At 30.7% G+C, this 16,753-nt stretch overlaps 1 protein-coding gene across 2 annotated transcripts in view; it reads left to right on the top strand.

Annotated features, from left to right (window-relative positions):
- The window catches only part of LOC142318327 (chymotrypsin-2-like), a 60,529-nt gene that overhangs the window by 24,443 nt on the left and 19,333 nt on the right, over positions 1-16,753 (top strand). For both annotated transcript variants that reach the window (XM_075354905.1, XM_075354904.1), the window contains exons 2-3: positions 3,074-3,159; positions 7,705-7,793. In XM_075354905.1, coding sequence (XP_075211020.1) covers positions 3,074-3,159; positions 7,705-7,793 — 175 coding nt within the window. The remainder of the gene's footprint in view (positions 1-3,073; positions 3,160-7,704; positions 7,794-16,753) is intronic.

Here is a 16,753-nt window from a genome sequence, read left to right as displayed (position 1 = left end):
TCCTTGTCGAACTCCCTTTCTTATTACCGCTTCTTTCTTATGTTCTTAAATTATTACTGTTGCTGTTTGGTTCCTGTAAATGTTAGCAATCGCTCTTCTATTTCTGTACATGAACCCTAATTTTTTAAAATGCAGAATATTTTATTCCAGTCTACGTTATTGATTACCTTTTCTAGGTCTATAAATGCCAATTATGTTGGTTTGTTTTTCTCTAATCCTCCTTCTACTATTAATCTGAGTGCTAAAATTGCTTCCCTTGTCCCTATACTTTTCCTGAAACCAAATTGGTCTTCTCCTAACACTTCCTCCACTCTCCTCTCAATTCTTCTGTATAGAATTCTAGTTAAGATTTTTGATGCAGGACTAGTTAAACTAATTGTTCTGTATTTTTCACATTTATCTGCCCCTGCTTTCTTTGGTATCATTACTATAACACTTTTTTTGAAGTCTGACCGAAATTCCCCTTTTTCATAAATATTACACACCAGTTTGTATAATCTATCAATCGCTTCCTCACCTGCACTGCGCAGTAATTCTACAGGTATTCCGTCTATTCCAGGAGCCTTTCTGCCATTTAAATCTTTTAATTCTCTCTTAAATTCACATCTCAGTATTGTTTCTCCCATTTCATCCTCCTCAACTTCCTCTTCTTCCTCTATAACACCATTTTCTAATTCATTTCCTCCGTATAACTCTTCAATATATTCCACCCATCTATCGACATTACCTTTCGTATTATATATTGGTGTACCATCTTTGTTTAACACATTATTAGATTTTAATTTATGTACCCCAAAATTTTCCTTAACTTTCCTGTATGCTCCGTCTATTTTACCAATGTTCATTTCTCTTTCCACTTCTGAACACTTTTCTTTAATCCACTCTTCTTTCGCCAGTTTGCACTTCCTGTTTATAGCATTTCTTAATTGCCGATAGTTCCTTTTACTTTCTTCATCACTAGCATTCTTATATTTTCTAAGTTCATCCATCAGCTGCAATATATCGTCTGAAACCCAAGGTTTTCTACCAGTTCTCTTTATTCCGCCTAAGTTCACTTCTGTTGATTTAAGAATTTCCTTTTTAACATTCTCCCATTCTTCTATATTTTCTATCTTATATTTTTTACTCAGATCTCTTGCAATATCCTCCTCAAAAATCTTCTTTACCTCCTCTTCCTCAAGCTTCTTTAAATTCCTCCGATTCATCTGACACCTTTTCTTCAGGTTTTTAAACCCCAATCTACATTTTATTATCACTAAATTATGGTCGCTATCAATGTCATACAGACACTCTAGCTCATCATCATAGGCGCTTGTAGGCATATAGACGTTAACAATCATTGTCGGTTTAGGTTTCGATTTTATCCTTATTACAATGATTCTATCGCTATGCATTTTGAAATACTCTACTCTCCTCCCTATCTTCTTGTTCATTACAAAACCTATTCTTGCCTGCCCATTATTTGAAGCTGAGTTAATTATTCTAAAATCATCTCACCAAAAGTCGTTTTCCTCTTCCCACTGAACCTCACTAATTCCTACTACATCTACATTAATTCTATCCATTTCCCTCTTTAAATTTTCTACCCTACCAACTTTTTTTAGACTTCTAACATTCCATGCTCCGACTCCGACATCTATGTTAAATATTAGCTTGAACCTCTCTAGAAGAGAAGACGCCTGCCTTGAGACAATCCCGGTTGCAACTCACCCTCTCCATTCCTAGCCATGATGTTAGAAACATGTCGCCATTTAGACCTTCTAAACCTGACAACACATAAGTCATAAGTTTGGCCTCTGTCAGGATGCCAATGATGCAAATGCTCTGGCAGTCTTCATATGGCTTCTTCCAACCATGACCATCTACCACAATTTTCAATCCTCATCTATCAAATTAACTGATTAACGGTAGTGCAATCCTCTAACACCTAAGATTTTATTCAAAATCTCCCATAAACTTCCCATATCTAATGCCAGTTGGAATATGGACTCAGATCATTTTCATCCAGAAAGTTTTATCAAATTCCAGCCAGCCAACCTTAGATTGTTTTATGTACTACAAATAAATACCTACAAATATGTACCTTCAAAACCTTAACTGGAAATCAGCTTAGTGCCCAATTGGAATGACATAGATTAGGATAGTTAGAATGCTTGTGATAGCTAGTTTGATGAATAATCATCTAATTGGCTCCTATTTGAAACTCAATAAAAACCTTTAAATCAAAGTATTGTCATAATAATACATGCTATTACCATTATTCATTATGAAAAGTTGTCAATGTAGGATATGTTGCGAAAATTAATTATTTATGTGAACTAACATATATTATTTATTTCTTAATACTATGTTTTTATTTATACTTTGTGAACAAACAATTTTTTTCTTTATTTTTTTCTTATTTATGTTTTGGCAATTCGTTTATTATTTGATTTTTCAGCCATTTTTTTGTTTAATTTCTTCTCTCCAGAAAAAAATATTGATATAACAAGAACCCATTGATATTTCCAATCATAAATTTCTTAGAAAATTACTATTCTTTTAAGTCAGAAAAACTGAAATACTTATCTATTTATTACATTTAATTATATATATATATATATATATATAAAAAAAATTTTTTTTTTTAAATTTTAATGTGTATATCATTTTTTTTTTTTGTTATCTTATCCTGTGAGAATGGAAATTTGTAGCTTGTGGAAAATTCCATGCCTGATCACAATTCGAACCCAGGACCTCCAGATGAAAGGCTGAGATGCTACCACTTCACCACGGAAATCAGCAATAATATCATATATATGTTTAGCTGTGGAAGACATGTATCTAGTGTGAAAGAGAATGTGTTATGTCAACACTTTCACTGTTTCATTTTCATTATAATTATAACACTAGCTTTCTTAATTTAATACTGCAGTTTATTAACTCCTGATTACTAAAAATATTTTCTCATAAATATGTAACAGCAAGTTGATACAAATGTATCTAACATTTTCGTAACATTAAAGCAGAATAAATTTTAAGAATTTAATTTTTTTTAAGTGATAATTATTACTTATTAGCTTGTATGTTGCAGATGTTTCACTAAAACCTTTTAAAGGTCAAGAAGCCTTTAAAATTGTAGGAGGGCATATAGCAAAACCAGGGGAATTTCCCTACCAGGTTTGTATAACAAAATAAAGTATACTATATTTTAAGTACTAAAAATTATTTATGCAATATTTTAAATTATTTTTTTCTTAATGCATCAGCTGCATAGGTTTTTAAGTTGCCAGCAGTTATGCAAAACAAACATAACAGCAACCAATATCGTTTAATTTTGCTGTTATACAACATTATTAAGTCACAGTTTGTGTTTCCTTCCCACGATTCTCATTTTTCAGAAAGATCATCTAACTGACAAGAAATCATATTAGGAGAAACAGTTTTAAAATCTTTAAATTTAAAATTCTTTGAATCTAAAATCTTTGAATCTTTGTATCCATGGTATGGATGAAATTTGGTAAATATATTGAATTTAATTTTCCCTAAAAAATAGCTCAATCCCATCACAAAGTCAATAACTGGGTACAGATGAAGTTTTAAACACTTCATTTAAATCTTTGTGTGATATGAGTGTGATATTTTTACGATATAATTCTTGTGTATTGTAGTACTTTGTTTAACAGTTCACTATCTGTATATCATTTTATGTCTTTTAAGTGTTTAAATTTCAAAGAGTATTATATTATAAGAATGAGAAGAGAATTTTAAACAGTAAACATTTATTTTTTAATTATTACTTTCTATTAAGAAAACAATGTCATACACACAGGTACAGACTTGCAGCATAGGTGGCAACTTAAATTTAGCAAAATTAAAAAAAATGGTTACTTCAATTTATAGAAATGTATTATACATAACTGATAGGATTTCATGTGGGCTCCCCTATGATTAGCTACTTCCTAATAAAAATGTTTTTGCAACATAGAAAATGTGCCTATATCACCACCAACATAATATTCAAAATGTAATATACTTGTCCTAGTACCGATGGGCTAATGACATCATCTTGTTGCATGAGGCCAATAAAATACAATATGTGTTACTAGAAATATTCATAGGAAAAGAAGAAAAGAAAATATTCATATTTGATTTTCATACTGAAAATAAAATTTTATTGTTTGATTACAAACACAATAAACAAATAAATTTTTTTGAACATACCAACACAATAAGCAACCATCAAAGTTCTTACCCAGTAAAGTAATATTGACGGGATCTCTTATTTACAACAATCTTACCAGCCAATCTTAGATGAACGGCCAGATTTGAAAAGCATAGTTCATAGACTGCTCAGCAAACCTCTGTTACCTGAAGACCACAAAGAAAAGCACAAATTATTTAAAATGCACCTAAATGAATATAAACGAAGAATTGACAAACACAGACACAAAATAAATATAAAAAAATAAATAATAAGATATTCTAAGAGGTATATTACTAACATACAAATCAAAGATTCTGAGCAAATAACTCATAAATTTAAAAATAAGGGTGGATCAAGTAACCTTCAAAACAATAAATAAAATAAATCATTACATACAAACACAATCACATGACAAAAATAATCCAACTGAAATGCATATATAAACTGCAATAAAGCGCAGTATTCTATTGATATAGGAGAAAAAGGATACAGTTTTAACCCTTACCTTTGCAAAAAAATATGTTATTAATTATATCTTTAGTTTTGTCCCATAACTTTCAATTTGATTATAATTGAAGGGAAAAATTACTAAACTTTTTTTTTCTTTTACATACCGATGTTATAAGTCCTTAAATTTTGTATCTTATTGGATACGTTGCCAGGAATGGTAGCTTTCTTCATTAATATGAGACTGTATCTAAAAGCACACATTACAAAAGATGATGACTTTTCTTTTATTATGAGAATGTATCCAAGAGCATACATTGCCAGAGATATTGATTAAAAATAAAGGACAAAGGACAAAGCACATACATGATCAGATAATTTACAAAAGTAAAATTTTTAATATTTAAACAATTAAAAATGCATACAGAATTACAGATTTATTTATAAAATATTACTAATAAAAAATTAAAAAACAAAAACCAAATAAAAATAGGTGTTCTCTTTGTATTCTTGAATACAATATTGTGTGCGTAATTTAGATAATGATATTGTTTACAATTGAAGTGAAAATGAATAGCTTATGTAAAATACTAATAAAACTGTTAATAAACTACAAAAATAAAACTTCTTGTATTAATCACGTGATATTAATTTGTATTAATTTCTTTGATATTATTATATTCCGAGTGAATGTGTTAGAAGAAATAGTGTAGAATGTTGTAGTGTAGTTGTGTAAGGTATACGTTGTACAGCATTTAGTGTTCTTGGTACAGTGTATGTGTATAGTGTAAAGCATTCCACAGCTCAGTGTGTAGTGGGAAGAAGAGCTCTAGAGGGTAGGCCTGTGTTATTAAGTTATGGGCAGTTATGCAAACAAACACAACAGCAACCATTATTGTTTAATTTTGCTGTTAGACAACATTATTAAGTTAAGGTTTGTGTTTCCTTGTCACAATTCTCATTTGACGCAATTAAAACATGACTGTCCATTTTTTACAATCTACCTTTTATTGTCATTTCAGGAAAATGTTCAAAACCATCACAGCCTAGATCATCATTTAGCTTACTTCATGGATTTTGGATGACATCCCCTCTTTCCAAAGTTGCTGGCACATACTTTTTCCCCTGTTCAAAAGCCAATTTGGCATCCTTAATGTGTGCGAAAATATTTTTAATTTAATTATTATAACCAATTATTCCAGTGCCAATTGTTTCTCTATGCCTTCTATGCCACACTGTCTTCTCTAGAGCAGCCGTGCATTATTTACAAATGTTTCAGAAATTGGGAAAAAATTGAAATGTACCAACAGAGGCTTTTCAGTTCAGTTCTGTAGAAGGAAAAAATAAATTGCAAAGGTCTTCTCCACCCATAAATAGGTTATATTTTGACTTCCTTGTATGAAGTAAAGGAAGTATTGGGATCGTGAAAAATTTCGGTTTTCAGATTTCAACGGAAATATCCATTTTGGTGTGATGTCTGCACGTATGTATGTATCTCGCATAACTCAAAAACGATTAGCTGTACGATGTTAAAATTTTGGATTTAGGACTGTTGTAACATCTAGTTGTATACCTCCTCTTTTGATTACAATTGACTGAACCCAAAAGTGCCTAAAAATGGCCAAAATCCAAAAAAAATTAGATTTTTGACTTTTACTTAACTGCAGTAATTACCCCTCATTGGGAGCTTTTCAATGATATATGGTATGTGGTACATATTTTCATTGGTTCCAGAGTTATAGCCAAATAAAATTTTAATTAATGAAATATTTGGATCTTACCGAGGGAAGGAACATCAGTTCGATTCAGACTTCATCTCCTTTTTTTTTTTTTAACTTTTTTTATATAATGAGTTACACTTTTTTTTTTTTTAATATATTAATTTATTGATAATTATTAACCTGTGATTGTAAAAAAAGTGTTTATAATAATTAATAATTCAATAATAACAATACAGAAAAAAGCATAAGTTATTACTGAAATAAAATTTTATGTACTTTTAAAAATGTGAATATGTAGTTTAATAGGCATTATTCCATATGTGTGTATGTAATAGAATTGGTGAAACAACTGATTATTTAATATTAATTGAGAATTATAATTTAGAATCGTATTATTTTTGGATTTTCCAGTTTAATTTCTGTTTAATTTTATCTACATTAAAGTTAACTACAGAGTGACTGAAAAATACCTCAAAATGCCATCAGTCATTCGAGTATTATTCATAGACTAGTTAGTAGTTATCTTCAATCAGATCCAGAAATTAAATTTTAGTAATTTATAATGAGATATAAAACTAAAATTACACTAATAAACCATAGCATATTTATTTTTACAAAACATACCACCTACATGGTATATTCCATGGCAATGTATCAAAAATACAGGTAACTTAACATTACAATGTTTGTTGTTAGTCTATCAACATGCATTTTGGATAGACTCCTCTATTACAACTTAACAAAAAATTAAGGTAAATTTAAATAATTTAAAGTATTCTCTTAACTTGTCAATAACTTAAATCAATTATTAAGTCCACCACAATAGTAATTATTTGTATTTCTAGCAATGCAGTCTTTCACAAAGTAAGCACATGTATATAACTGATACCTGAAACCTCTGTTACCTAACATACTAGCTGATCATCAGCTGTGAACTTCAAGCACATGTACAAGGAATTTTACACTTACAATGAGGTTGCAGAAAAATATAATACATTTTAGAATATGGTTTGGTGTCCTTCATATTATTACTAGGAAATAATAGTATAAAAAAAATATTGTAAAAATATTATTATGTATCCAAAAGTGCACAATGCCAAGTTCTGAATTTTAAAGATACAAAGGGCCTTTTCAACAGCAGCAGTAACATTCATAACTGCCAACAACTCATATTCAAAAAATGGCCATCAGTATTTTTATTAGTTTTTAACCATCTTTATTAGTTTTTTAATCATATTTTTAATAAGAAATCAATTATTTTATGGAATTCTCATTTAAAATCATCATAGATAGAAATATGAAAAATTTTCCTATTTTTTGTAATTATATTTATAAGTGAATTTTTTCTAGATTACACTTGGTATAAAAAATGGTGGTCATTTTTGTGGTGGATCAATTTTAGACAAAAAGCATATTCTTACTGCAGCTCATTGTGCAAAGTAAGTTAGTACCTCATTAAATATTCATTGCTTTACTATAATTCAGTAGTCTTTGTTAATGTTATTGTTATTTGATGGTTTTGATTATAGTTTTAGATTTTTTTTAGGAATAACTTAGTAGTTGCTTTATTAAGAACACATAGAAGTTTGATGTAATCCAAACTACAGAGCTATAGTTTTATACAGCCTATAATATTATATATAAATTTTTATAAGCATACATGCATAGTATTATAAAGTGAGTGAAATTTTTAGTTTAAAGACCCCTATATGTCATTTCTGATGTGTAATAGAAATTATCTGTTATATTGTGCATTATGTTATAAACACCTCATATGAATAAATGTGTCTAAATTGCAGAATAAATAAAAGCTGCATTGAAATATATGTTACCCCAACTGAAATTTAACTAATGAGTCATCCTGCAATAGTATCTCTTTGAAAACATTTATTGTCTCACTGCAGCTAAAGCAACTATTGCTTAAATTGTTTGTGGTAATACATGTTAAATTGTGAGAGTTGAAATATTAGTCAGTTTTTCCAGTTAATCAATTTTAGTTTATTTTCATAAATTAATCAAGTCTTGAAAGTGTTTTTTTTTTCTTACACCAGTTTATATTTACATAATTAGCAGGAAACGTGTTCATATAAAAACCCCAAATGTTTTATGTTATTCCTGTAGTGAGTTCATTACAAAGAGTCAGCATAGCCAATTTAAAATTGTTGAAAACTGTTTATAAGCTTTATTTCGGTTGTCTACTGTTAGATGATGATAAACAATGGTTGCTGCATATAACATGTATTAGGTGTGTTCAGTTCGCAAAATGGTTATAAGACTAAAAGAAACATCTGACTTTTGCTATACCAGTGGCATGAAATAACAAATCATTATGAAATTTGCTATTTCTCTTTAATAAATATCACTGGTTTTTCTTTAAAAAATAAAAATAATATTTTTTATCCAAATGATCTATTGGCTATGAGACAAATTGCTCATGAGTCAATTTACCTATCCGATAGCCCCATCTTCTTGGTAAAAGATTGCAGATTGTTCTGAAATAATGAATTGGATTTTTCTAAAATACTATGGTGACACAGGCTTTAAGAGATGATGATTTCATACCAAAAATAGTAATCATACGAAAAATCAAATAGTGAACCAAATTTCATTTCTCAAAAGTGAAAATTAAAGATCTGGTTCACAAGTTGAATTTATCAAAACAGCAAGCATAACTTCTAGGTTCATGCTTAAATGAGGGAATGTATTGACTAAGGAACTAAAATTTCATATTTTAGAAATAGAAATAAAGATTTTTTGATGAAATATATCAAAAAATCTTTATTTCTATTTCTAAGTATAGAAATACTTACTTTATTTCTAAGTATTTCTATTTCTGAATATATTTTATCTACTGTGTTCCTGTTGAGATGTAGAAGGTTTGATATCTTGTTGAGATGTAGAAGTATTACTTATAATGCTGATGAGTGGAGGTAATTCATTGAGTCATCCAAAACAATAAAAGCAGTGCTGCTGCATAAATCAAACAAAATCCTTCTACACCAAAAGAACACTATGTTAAAAAGAAACAAATATGTCATTAATTTTGAAAGCAGTCAATTACGATGCTCACTTAGTGTGTATCTGTAGCAACCTCAAAATTAATGATTTTCTTCTTGGTCTGCAAGATGGCTTGTAATGTTTGTAGAAGGTTTTTTATTCTGAAAGTTTTCAATTTTATGTATGTTTATTTAAATTTTATATATTTTATGTTTATGTTTCTTTAAATAAATATATCCTATTTCTAAGATTCTGACTATGATATTAGTTCGAAGTAAGGTTTTAGTAATAGTTTAACTATGATATTAGTTATGTTTTTTTGTTTTTTTATAGTTTATTTTTAATTTAATTTTTTTTATATGTTTGTTCTGGCCAATGATAATGTGAAAGCATTTCTTCCAGTCAAAAAAAAAGAGTTTTAAATTAAAATATGAATATTGAAAATATATGTAACACATGACAAAATTTATTATACGTACAATGTTGGTTTAAAATTCAAAATTATTTAACAATCTCTGAAGGGTGTATGACAAAATATGAGGTGTGATGAGAAAAAATGGCTTTATTTTCAGATTCAATACATAAAAATAATTAAATTCATTTATTGGTATTTTGTTTAGAATTTTTTTTTCTAATTTGTAGTTTATAATATAAATACTTAAATAATATTTAAGTAAATATGGGAAGCTAATAGATATATAATTACTATAAGACAAAAAAAATTTGAGCACATATTTATGTATGTATTGAATGGTGATGCTGCTATTCAGGGATTTTTATCTTGAATTTTTTTTCAGATTAGTATTATTTAAAAATTCATCAATTAATAATATTGTTTCTGTTAAAGAGGAACATTTTATTTTATTTTAATTAAGTTGGTGAAAAGATCTTTTAAATGGTTTCTTAATTTATTAAAAATGGCAGCCAAAGTAAAATAAGCCTCTTTCTCCTAAGCCAAAATATTTTCGTGAGTTGTATGAAAACAGTTGTATTGTTTGGTTTGATATTCTTCACCTAATTACAGTCATGAAAATATATGATAATAACTTTTAAATTTGAATACTCAAGTAACTGAACAATAAGCATTAACTATTGTTGTTAAGTAAATGAAAAAGACACATTATGCATACTACAATATATGACATTAGGCAACAACTTAAAATACCTTGAACTATGTATTGAGAGAGACTAATTCCATATATCAATATCATACAGTATTGATAAACTAACACTCACACAAAATTCATAACTTATTACTGTTGCCATAGTGGCATAAATAAATAACAAAGTAAAAGGATTTTTTTTCTTTAGTCATTATCTTTAATTCACAACTTCACTTCCAAGGGAGCTAGGACCATGGTCTATGGCTTAAAATCTTCCCTGGGATAACATGAATGTATCCTGCAAATTTGAAAGCAATTGGTCTGTTGGTTTTCACATGATGTGAAAACAAACACACAAACTTTCAGCTTTATATACAAGAGAAAACGATAATGGGGATCCTACAAATCTATACACCTTTGTAACTAAAATAGTGTGGTAAGCAAAATAAAATCGTTTGAGAAAAAATTTTGTAGAACTTGTTAATCAGTAACTGTTACATTTTAATCTTAGATTAAAATATATTGTTTTTAGGAAGCAGTAATATTATTTAACAAAAAGTATGATTTTAAAAGCTTCTGTATAATTTCATCAACTAAAAAAATAAATAAAATAAAAATTACAAAATTATTAGCACTACTTTCAGAAGTGCTTGCTTGAATGTATTGTAAATTATGCACTTACTTTGAAAAGAGTTCATTTATATTTTTTTTTAAACAAAGTTGGTGGATCATTGACATGATAAAACCTGAGTTCAAGTGTGCACCTGCATACTTAACTTACATCAATGAAGCCCAAACAATTTAGCTCATTTTACTTAATTTTATAAAAATGTACGAATTTTATTCCATTAATTCTAATTCAATATATTTAATTTATCTGCTGGATATTAAAAAATATACTGTAAACTACACATCAACTATATGGCCGTACTTCTAGGTTTTTCATGATTCCATTCAGGGTTTCAAAATGTTAAAATAATGAAAATACTAAATTGTCTGCTGTTCTGAAAAATTAAAATTTATTGTAGAATATACAGAACTGATTTTCATAAAACAAAAACATATAAAGAGGCTCTAATTACTTATTCCCTAAGAATGGGTTTATTTTTTTTTTTTATTTTATATATATTTTTAAATTTTTGAATGGCTATATAACTACATTTTACTTCTGGAAAGAGAACCATAATATCATAAATATATACTTAATTTTAAACAATAGTCAATAATTAATACCATAGCTTATATCAGAAGCAGGTGAATGTATTATTCCTTGGATAAAAAAAGAAACTGCTCTAGCCTTCAAGATCAAGGGAACCACAATAAAAACTCAATCAGAGCAGCATCACATAATACGAGTATGTTGTATGTGTATTTAAATACATAAAATCTGTAGTCTATATTAGTATTTAAAAATCATGAATACATGAAACAATATTATACTAAATATGTGAAGATATTAAATAATTTAGATCAATTCAATTGTAAAGAAGCCACTAAGAAGTTGTTTGTGCGTATTATTTGTGCATATAAATGTTTACATGTTTGCAGAAAATTTAGGATTTTATTTAATTTTGAACTGGGTATTAACGAGGGTTATTTTTTTTCAAGGACCGATCGTTCACGAAATTAAAACCACAGTGAAAATAATTTTTTTTTTATTTGTAACAAGTACTTATATACTTACGCTATTTCTCTACATAGTCGCCACTCCGATTTAGATATTTGTCGTAGCGTGGTACCAACTTTCCCATACCCTCGTCATAGAACGGAGCCACCTGTGTTTTCAGCCATGTTTCTACGCTGGTCTGCAGCTCGATGTCTGTGCCAAAATGTTGTCCTCCTAGCCAGCGTTTCATGTGAGCAAAGAGGTGAAAATCGGATGGAGCCAAGTCCGAGCTGTATGGTGGTTGAACAAACACTTCCCAACGAAAACGCTGCAGGAGCTTCTTTGTTACAGCTGCAGTGTGCGGTCGAGCGTTGTCATGGAGAAAGACAATGCCTGATGACAACATTCCTCTCCGCTTATTCTGAACTGCCCTTCGCAAACGTTGAAGAGTCACGCAGTATGAGGCTGCAGTGATGGTCGTGCCATGAATTCCACCAAGAGAACTCCATTCCGATCCCAGAACTTAGTAGCCATATACTTTCTGTTGGAGATGGTTCGCTTGAACTTCTTTGGTTTACTGGGAGGATGAGAATGCATCCACTGTTTGGATTGTTCTTTTCTTTCTTCATTTTCGAAATGGAGCCATGTCTCGTCCCTTGTGACAATTTTGTTCAAAAAATCTTCTCCTTCATTGTGGTAGCGCTGAAGAAACGTTAGGAAGGCGTCCAATTTCATTTTACCGCACGCACTTCACACTTGGCGGGAGATGCTATTGTTGTAGACATGTTTACGTGCTAGCTGCGTATTCAGAACTAAACGAAGTGACGCGGCGTGATTGAAGGCCATACTAAAGATGGTGCGCAACAAATATGCGCAAAAGTTCATCCGATTTTTGCGCGGGTTTTTATTTCGCGACCGATCGGACCTTGAAAAAAATAACCCTCGTATTTAAAGATATATTGAATAAAAATACTTTTTCTGAAAAAAGAAAATTTTTTGATTTTATTTAAAATAAACTAGTGAAAGACATAAATGAGTTAATAATTTTCTTAAAATGAAATTGAAAGCATAATAAAGACCTTTCTCTTTTTCTGAAAAGGCAAATTATTTTACTCTGTTATATGAAAAATTGTTTTTTGTTTGGCGTGAAGGACTATTACTTTTTAGGAATAAGTGATTTTTACTGGTTTTTTTTCTTGTTCGCCCGGGAAAAAATATTATATTTACTTGAATTTGCTTAAAGGGTAATATGATGATGATCATTAACCATTCAGTTGTGTTCGACCCTTGGCGATTCCATTGGCGAATATTCTCCACGACTGTTGATCATGTACGATTTCTTTAAGATGCGTTATTTAAACCGATGTTACTTTTGATGGTGTCAAGCCAGTGTGTCCGTGGTCGTCCTTTTTTTCTTTTTCCGCTGATCATACTGAGCACAATCAGAAGTTTCTAAGCAATTTGCGTACATGACGTGCCAAAGTAGGAGACCGGGCTAGTTGTCACTATTTATGATTTTTAATTTTTGAAGAGGCAAGGTTTATAGTTTCACTTTCTATCATTAGTGAATCTCGTAATGTGCATCCTTGGCTATATTTTCCCACAAATTTGACGCCATAGCAGCATTTGACTTTTCAGAAAAAAAAGGTTCTGTTGGGGTAAATTTTTGTGACAACCTACCCCGACTCCGGGTTGGTTGTCACATACATTGGGGTTGAATGACATGGATTATTTAGATGGCAAAAAAGAAATTATTTATTCAAAAATAAGTTGCATTAAGAATAGGAAAATCAAACAATGATACTGATAAAGCACTAATACATATTTAAGACCAATTTAGACACTAAAATAATAATTTAAGTAAATACTTATAAAAATGTCCTATATTAGTCTAGTCACTTTCAAGCTTACTATCACAATTTTGACATGTATAAATGTTATTTGGCCCAGTGGTACATAATTCATGAGACCACTTCTTACATTCTATTCAATGGATTCATTTTTTCTTAGCTTTACTGTTAGAAAATGGTTCAAGACAAACTAAACAAAAACAGTCATCATTATCCTCTTCACTAATTGAGATTTTTCGTTCCTTCTTCTTTTTACTTCCTTCCTTATATTTTGCATTCACTTTGTTTTCGGTTTCATTTCTAATTAGGCATTTATTTGAATCTTTTTTACTTGCTTTTTCAGTTAGTTCTTCAAGTTTTCTTTTAACTGGCAAATCTGTTAGAATTGCTCTATCTCTATTTCGGAAGTTACTTCTATCCGTATTTTCCTATCGCCAGCCTTTGGTAAAGTTCTTTCTACAGGAGATGACTTGCGCACATTGCTGGGCCCGAGTTGGAGTTCATCTGAGTTATCTTCAGACATCTCTGGAAGCTGTTTATTTTGCTGCTTTGCAAGCTGGTTCACAGGCTGCTCTCTGTCGGCCAATACCTTGATGCAAAATCTACATTTGTGAATTTATCAGAATTTAATCGATATATTTGTGTGCACCGAAATCCTGAAAAAAATATTAGATGGAGTCATTGCAAGAGGATATACACGAGAAACGAGTTGTGGTATATCGTAAATTGGCATCGTCCTTCCTGGGTTGTTAATCATCTAGTCGTCACAAGCTGAGTTGAAGAATTTCTTGAACGGCCTGTAGACTGTGCAATCAAGAGGCTGGAGCTTATGTGAATAATGTGGGGGGAACGACAACATGACGATTCCATTGGATCTATCGAAATTTAGCCCTTCTATTCTAAGATGGGAGCTATGAATATCAAGAAGAAGCAGACATGAATTCTCAGGTGTGCTTATTGTGTTCTTTGTGATTTAAAATAAGATGAAAATGGCTTCTTGCATCCATCCACATTCATTTGCAATTCCATCAGAACCTGCAAGAAAACGCTTGTGGTCAGAAAGCAAGGTCTATAAGGTCTAAGCAACGGTCTAGAAAGGGGTCGTGGTACTTGAACCTTGAGAACACAAAGATTGGTGGGATATATACAATAGCAAGACAGCACACGCCAAAAGAGTACTCCCCTCAGCAGAAACTAGTTCACCGATTTGTTTAGTTTCATTACAAGCAACAATTCTATCTGGCCTCTGCACTGAAGTAACATCCGTTTCGTCCACGTTCCAAATTTCGTGCGGTTGAAAATGATGTCTTCCGAGAATTGTCAAATTATTGAAAAAAGATTCCACATTTGTTAGGTTGAAGCTAGAAGCTCGTGTGAAGATGGTCGTCTCTGGTTTACGTAATGAAGTTGGATATCTTTTAAAAAAATCAGTAAACCAGTAATTTTCGGTTTTTTTTAATGGATGTCCCATCCATTATCCTGTCAATATTTAGGAAATTTAATAGAATTTCATTTGGAAATATAACATATGATAAACCAAAATTTTGATTTCTTTTGGCGTTAAACCTTAGTAAACATCGGCTGCTTGAACACATTGAACATAATGCTGTAATTCCTTCTCGCCATCAGAAAAACTTTTCTATTTGGAAAATAGCCAACGGTGATGGAAAGCCTAACTATCTTATGATCGTGAATTTCACCTTGGGTAATTTTCTTACAGTAACTTGCTAAAGTTCGATAAATGATTTGATAATCGGCTGCAGTTTTACGAATTGATAATTCCCAATTTTTTACCTTCCTCACTGCTGCAAGCAGATGTCTGGAGCAACTTCTACTCGGTTTGTCTTTTTTGATGATTTCTCACAATCTTTACCTGAAACAAGCGAAAAGCTACTAAAAAAACATGCTGGGGTAGGTTATCACGTAACAACCATCCCCGGAGTTTTTGTGAAAACAAACACCGAACACACATTTCAGATAAAAACCGAGCTGGAAAAATCCTTGAACCTCACCCCAATGTTGATACAGAATAACATTGTATAACTGTTATAAAATAATAGAAAATAGTCGGGATATAGACTTCATCGAATAAAAATTGAATAAAGAGAGTTAATTACATAAATAAATGAATCCTAACAGCTGCAAAAACAGCAATAAAATATAGAAGACTGTCGCCAGGAACTAGGAACTGCGTATACCCTACTCAGAATATTGTGATCGTACTGCGGTTTCAGTTTAGACCGCTAGGAAGCAGCAGCGCCTAAGAACTGAAATTGTGACAATATTGGCATAAAAATCTTCGATGATGTAAACTTTCTTTTTCCTGTTTAGCCTCCGTAACTACCGTTTAGATAATTCTTCAGAGGATGGTATGTATGAGTGTAAATGAAGTGTAGTCTTGTACATTCTCAGTTCGACCATTCCTGAGATGTGTGGTTAATTGAAACCCATCCACCAAAGAACACCGGTATCCACGATCTAGTATTCAAATCCATGTAAAAATAACTGGCTTTACTAGGACTTGAACGCTGTAACTCTCGACTTCCAAATCAGCTGATTTGGGAAGACGCGTTAACTACTAGACCAACCCGGTGGGTTTCGATGATGTAAACTACATCCTATTTTGGTGTTGCCTCAATGGCTTTTTGCATGTCAGTATAAACTACCTCTAGAACAGTGTTTCTTAACACAACTGAAACTGTGGTCCAATAAATATTTTTAAGCTTGTATTGCGGACCACAGAAAAAGTTGTATACCAAACAACTTTCAACCGACACTTAAAAAAAAAACCTGCACATTCTTCTTCAAAAAAGAAGAAACTGTAGGTTATTTTTTTTCTAGTA

The sequence above is a fragment of the Lycorma delicatula genome, chromosome 1 (genome assembly GCF_047948215.1).
Source record: "Lycorma delicatula isolate Av1 chromosome 1, ASM4794821v1, whole genome shotgun sequence".
NCBI classification, from domain to species: Eukaryota; Metazoa; Arthropoda; class Insecta; order Hemiptera; family Fulgoridae; genus Lycorma; species Lycorma delicatula.
The sequence above is the reverse complement of the archived record's forward strand: the minus strand, read 5'-3'. Positions and strand labels throughout refer to the sequence as shown.